This window comes from Lactuca saligna, chromosome 9, assembly GCF_052625555.1.
Source record: "Lactuca saligna cultivar CGN05327 chromosome 9, ASM5262555v1, whole genome shotgun sequence".
In the NCBI taxonomy this organism is placed as follows: domain Eukaryota; kingdom Viridiplantae; phylum Streptophyta; class Magnoliopsida; order Asterales; family Asteraceae; genus Lactuca; species Lactuca saligna.
Window position 1 is genome coordinate 86,572,239 of NC_136425.1, and position 6,546 is coordinate 86,578,784.

A 6,546-nucleotide genomic window follows, 5' to 3' on the forward strand; every position below is an offset into this window, starting at 1 on the left:
AGGGTTGCATCTAAGCGTTGTAGGGAAAGGCTAGTGTGTTTGGGGTTCAAGGGTAACTCTTAAAATGAGTTTACTCCCTAAGGATCAACACCCCTTGAGTTTACGGTCGTAAACTCTTGAGTTTACGGCCATAAACTCCAAATCTTTTGACCATTTGGTGATTTGAAGTCTTCTAGGCTATTCCAAGCATTCCTACTTCACGAATTAGCCTTAGGAAGTGTTGTGTGGCATCAAAACACTCCTAAATGGATTTTACAGTCTAAGGACCATTTCTCATGAGTTTACTACCTTAAACTCCTAAGTTTATGGTATTTTGGGTTTTCAAGTCCTTAGTTCAATCATGGTACTAGCCTAGGTTAGATTTAGCCATAAGAACCAACTATGGGACTTTAAATGGATATTTACCCACTTTTTGGTGTGTTCACGGTTTTGGAACATCCCTAAACCGTAAACACATAAAATTGGGGGTTTTGGTGCTTTTTCAAGGCTTAAACACAAGAAGGAAGGGTTTAAACATGTCAAGGATGTTCTATACATCAACTAGGGCTTAGATTTGGGACTTAGGCACACTTTGGTGCCTCTTTATGGTGTTTACGGCCCAAGAACATTCTTGGACCGTGAACACCTCCAACCTTGTGTTCTTGACAAATTTCCTTGGTATAAACATGCATAGCTAGCTTTAAATGACTCTAGGATAGAAGTACTTACATTAGGAAGCTTGAATTGAGCTAAAAGGCCAAGAACACTTAGTGTGTGTTCTTGGTGTTTTGGAAAATCTAAACAAAAACCGGAAAGGATGAATAGATGCACAAACACTAGATTAAGTGTTTTACTAACTTGAAAGAGTTAAAACACTTACAAGATTGAAGATTTGGAATTAAATCTTGGATGATACCTGAGAGGATATTTTGGAGTTTACTCTTTTGACTTTTGGGGAGTAAACACAAATGACTAACTTTTTGGGGAGTAAACTCATACATAGGCATGAGTTTACGGTTTTGGTGATTTCTAAACCCAAAACATAAAAGTTTGGTCGGGTGTTTCTAATACGCGAAGTGTTTGCGGTTTTCAAAAATCAAAACCCGAGACGACACTTTCTTACACCCGTTCGCTTAAAAATAATATTAAAATAATCAAACGAATTTAATTTTTGTTAAAAATAAGAAATAATAACATTGACTTATGACACGAAGTGGTTGACTTTTAGGGTTTGACCAAATGGAAATTTCGGCTTGTCACACCAAGTAAGATAGCAGACGGGGTGATATCTCAATCGTTCTCCTGGTTCAAATTTAGAACATCGAAGGTGACAGGTAGATGGATAGATTGGAGTATTTCATCATTTTGTTAAAACTTTGATCTATTTTATTTCATGTACCTGTTTTATTATTATTATTATTATTATTATTATTATTATTATTATTATTATTATTATTATTATTATTCATGTACCGTTTCTAAAATGAATTTAATGGTAAACTTTTAACCGTGTTCATGATTAAAAATATTAATATTAATATCAAAATAAATTGAAACCACAAGTATTCTATATTTAAGAAAAATCTTTCTACCCGGTCTATGATTGTCACATGTTCATTTAGATGCGAGAGAAATAGCATAAAGAAATAAAGATTATATATAAGATAAGATGTGGCCTTTCCTTTTCTAATTTTTGTGTTCCATCCACTCTTTTTCCATCTCTAACTCACATGCATGCACAACCATATATATAAATATGCACCCACCACCTTCTCTCACTACTTGTACATTTTGCTTCCTCTAACCCTATATTTTCTCTCCATGAATTTTTCAATCTTTATGTGGTTGGTATTATGGTGGTGAGTGGTTATTATTGGGTTTGTAATTTTACACCTAGCCAGCCATGGAGGCTGCCATAGAACAAACCACCACCACCACCACCGGTGGTGGTCTTGATGGTGATGGTGATGCTCGAACCAAGGATATCACCAACATCTCTAAAGGCAAACGAACCAAGCGTCAAAGGCCACAATCTCCAATTCTTTTCACAATTGCATCCGCCAACAATAACGATATAAATGACTCTCCTGTATCATCTTCTGGTTTTCCGGCAGGTAGCACCACCACGGAAGATGAAGACACTGCCGAATCCCTAATCCTCCTCTCGAAAGGCCAGTCCTTGGACCTTTCTTCAAGAAAAAGCAAAGACGATTACGATGGAATGTTCAAGTTTAATAGCAAAAGGTACATACATACGTCGACCACCGGAAACACTGGCATTTTTGTTTATGAATGCAGGACATGCAACCGAACTTTTTCTTCATTTCAAGCTCTCGGAGGCCATCGAGCCAGCCATAAGAAACCTAAAAATAATGAAGACATGAGAAAACCACCACCCTACATTGCCGATAACATTAATGAATCACCAACGGAGTTTCCATTCAGGAATCACAATTCTTCCGTTTCTCTTCAATTAAACAACCGAGTTTCATTCACCAAGTCCTCCTCCAAGCTTCATGAATGCTCAATTTGTGGCACAGAATTTAATTCTGGACAAGCATTGGGTGGTCATATGAGGCGTCACCGGGTGGCAGGCGGCGGCAACAAAGGTGGCAATAACAGCACCACCGGCCACGCAAACACCACCACCTTATCTTTGATTCCGTTCAGTCCGATGACCACCGCGCGCGCAGAGACCTATGAGAATAAGTCGAGGAATAATGCGTTGTGTTTGGATCTTAACCTTCCGGCCCCACGGGAAACCACCGTAGCAGCCGCCGATGACGATCAACGTCAAAAACGGGGATTTACATTCTCACCGACGGGGGAAAATGAGAATAAACAACAGGCCGTTCGTTTGTCCGCTGCCCCAACATTGGTGGATTGTCATTACTGAATACTTATTTATTTATTTATTTATTTATAACTTGTACTATCTTGTGATTTTGTGAAGGTAGATGTGAAGTCATCATCATACCCCCACCAAAAATTGTAAATTATTTTCTCACCGATTTAGTTTGTTGATATTTTAAATATATGTAAATGTATGAAAGTTCAATTTTGTTGAAATACCTTTGTATTATTACTACCACATTTTTTTGAATGTTATATTGTTTGATTCACGATCAATGAATTTATGATTACTAAGTTGAAAATTACTACGAATTTTTGTAGCATTACCAAGTGGTTAGGTATTTTTACACTATTATTTGGCGTATATAATAATCATATATTTTTTATATGTTTTAAAACTAGAACTATAAAACATATGTAACCGTTAGTTATGTGCATGTTCTACATATCTTTCAAGCTAGATGATTTGATTGCAAATCATTTATGAAAAATGATACCTAAGCAAGAGAGATCCGAGACATAAATAGAATCAAACTATTAACAAAAGTTGTTTGAGATCCCGTAACACTAAGAATTATATATTAGAATATCATTAATAATCGATATATACCTAGTTGAATTCAATAATGGGATAAAGGATATTTATTATGGGATTTATAGGTTACAAAAATCATATTTTGGTGGAATACTTAAACCCTAAGTTCAAATGCAACCTAAAGGATCCATGTTTTCACTATTGAATGCAATAACCAATTGAACATTAAAAACCCTACAAGAACCTTCATATTTTCAAAAATAACAAAAGAGTTTAGGGTTACATACATTTTGATTATACTAGTAGATAATCAATCACAATCCCTTTTATAGTGACTTGGAAGCTAGCACCAGAATTCTCGTGTCTCTGATGGTTCACACCGAATTCTAACAACAAGGAGGCTTAAAGAGAGAGGAACGTTCATGTTTCTAGGCTAAAGCACTAAAGATGATGCAATAGTCTAGGTTAACATTTGTAACTCATTTTGAAGTAATAAAGATGAATTATGTAATTCTTATGTGAATTTTGTGCTTGCTTACTTAATTATTATGATTTAATAAGTTTAGAATAAAAATAAGCATCAAAATAAAATGTTAGATAAACCCAATATCTATGTAGAAAGTTGTAGTGGTTGAAATAAGGATCCCGAAGATATAAATAATACCAAAATCCGAGTTATAACGAAGTAGTTATGACATGTCGAAGTTTCGCGACAGAACCAACACAACGCTATGTGACGTAAAAAGTGAATTTTCGTTAAAGTGATTTTTAGCCTTAGTGATCTAAATGAAAATCGTAGATTTCGTTAAACCGAGAGCATGCATAAAAAGAACGCCCAAATCTGACTTCGTATGAGGAAGTTATGATTTTTCTAAGTTTCGACTTAGCAGTTTGCAACCGAAAACTCGAAATTTAGACCGAGTGAGTTTTAACCGAAATAATCTAAACGAGAATCGAAGATCTTGTTGATTGTTGTTTAATAGTAAAAAGAAAGATGTAAACGAACATCGGATGAAGAAGTTATGAATTTTTAACGAACTTTTCATATCCCGACCTGTTAAAAATATAACTTTAAAAATAAACTCAAAATTAGCCGACGGAGTCTAAACAAAAGTTGTAGATCATAGTCTCACCTACGCGTGGATATAAAGAATGTCAAAGACGGAGTTCGTATGCAGAAGTTATGGAATTTAGAAGTGTGGAAATTCGGAGTACGCCCAAGGTACTCATGTTCATGGTCTGAGTTGGGCCACGTAGTCTACTACTCTGTATGGTCGACATGTATACGTAGATCCGATGCATCCGAGATGATCCAACCATATGCCCAGCGTACTGGACCGCCTTATAGTACGCCCAACGTACAAGGATATTACGCCCAGCGTAAATCGAGGTTCCAGCCCCTATAAATAGAACTCGAGGGTAGGCGGATTTTGTTTAATTTCTTTACACCTTTACACCCCTAAACTCTCTCCTAAATTGCAAGAAATACCCCCGAAGCCTAGTATATCGTCCTAACACCCGAAGCAAGTCCCGACGCTCCGAAGTACCCGAGAAAATAATATTTTCAAGCCGAAACTCTGCCCGTGTGAAGCCCAGTTTTTGAGAAAAGACATCAGTTTCATCGAAGAATATGATTTTAAGAGACGAGGTGCTGCCCATTTATCTTCTTAACAAGTGAGTGTGTAGTCACTTTCATCTTATAGATAGATCTGAAGTATTTTCTATAAAAATACGTGTTATGTGTAATTATATTGTTTGTTTATTTGAAATGAATGTTGAATGAATATTTATATAGGTTGTAAACTGTATATGTATTTTTATCTACAAAAATGTTGGGTAAAAAATGGGTAGATAGTTGATGTGTGAAGAAATAAATTGATGAGATGCCTCAATGTTATTGTAATCCAATCATCTAGCGGAGTATGAATGACAACCACAGACTTTTATAGATAGTCCCGTGGAAGGCTGGCAGACTCACAACATCTAGGTGTTAATGAGCTTGAGTGTTCATTTGTTGTACTCCATCCCCTACATGGTTTCCTTATTTGACATAAATTGCCGAGGAATCCCCTAAACTAGTGTTGTCACCCCGATGAAAATCCTTAGACTAGATCCCTTGTGATAGGTGTTTAGGGACGTAAAGTGAGGATAACGGGAATGGGTAATCAGGGTTATTTTTGGTTGATAAAATTAATATATTTATTTTGGATTAATAAATTTATTGTTGAGTGATGAAATTAATAAATTTATTTTTGTTGATGAAATTAATAAATTTATTTATTTGTGGGTTGAAAACCCTATATGCTCACCAAACTCCCAAGTCTGATCCACTCAGTTTTCTGTATTATAGGTAGTGGACCCCGAGCGTAGTTTGGAGGTTGAAGAGTGATTTTTGAATTATAAGCCAGTAGTTATAAATATCTGTTGTAAGGCTTATAATTTATTGTTTATGCTTTTGGTCTGTTTCAGATCATGATATCCCGAGGTTTTTGATATATAATGAAAATATTTATTTCTTTAAGAAATGTTTTGTTAAAATTTTATTATATTTTGTTTTGGGAACAAATTCTGCAACATCTTTTGGAAAATTACTCTGATTTTATTTTAGACAAAAATGCAAAAATGGTCCCTATGGTTTGTCATTTTTTGTGGATATGGTCCAAACCTTTTAAAAATTGGATTTCTGGTCCTTATTGAAAGGTTTGTTTGTGGAACAAGTCCCTGGGGTTAACAGCCGTTTGTTTGTGGCTGTTAAACCCCTCACGTGCATTGCACACGAGGGCATAAATGTCTTTTTACTTGAGGGACCATTTTTACAATTCTTGAAATAATATATAAAGACTTCCCCAACGTTCAAGTTCTTCCCCAAACGTTGTTCTGCAACTTTCAAGTTGTTCTTCATTCTCTCTTCCATCTCTCATCTCTCTTTGTTAACAGTCGGGGTGTCAGTTAATCACACGATGGTTCTCTGTTTTTGTGGTAAGTTTGCTGTTGTTAAATGCTCATGGACACCGAAGAACCCAGGCAGACGTTTCTATGCTTACCCTCAAAAGGTAAAGAAATTCGTTTGCACCCATTTGATTTGTAATCAAATAACATTTGTTATTTTCCCCTTTGAAGGATTCTGCTTGTCGCTTCATCGGATGGGTTGATCCCCCCATGTGTGAAAGGTCTAAAGT

The 6,546-nt window shown here is 35.8% G+C and overlaps 1 protein-coding gene across 1 annotated transcript; it reads left to right on the forward strand.

Moving 5' to 3' along the window:
• Window positions 1-1,774: 1,774 nt before the first annotated feature.
• Window positions 1,775-3,058, forward strand: LOC145017912 (zinc finger protein ZAT5-like). The gene has a single exon (XM_078975862.1). It carries the CDS (start codon window positions 1,883-1,885, stop codon window positions 2,873-2,875), a length of 993 nt encoding a protein of 330 aa, XP_078831988.1. The 5' UTR covers window positions 1,775-1,882; the 3' UTR covers window positions 2,876-3,058.
• The last annotated feature ends 3,488 nt before the right edge of the window (window positions 3,059-6,546 follow it).

Excerpts from the sequence above, each read along its gene's own strand:
- LOC145017912 (XM_078975862.1), top strand. The coding sequence starts at position 1,883 with ATGGAGGCTGCCATAGAACAAACCACCACCACCACCACCGGTGGTGGT.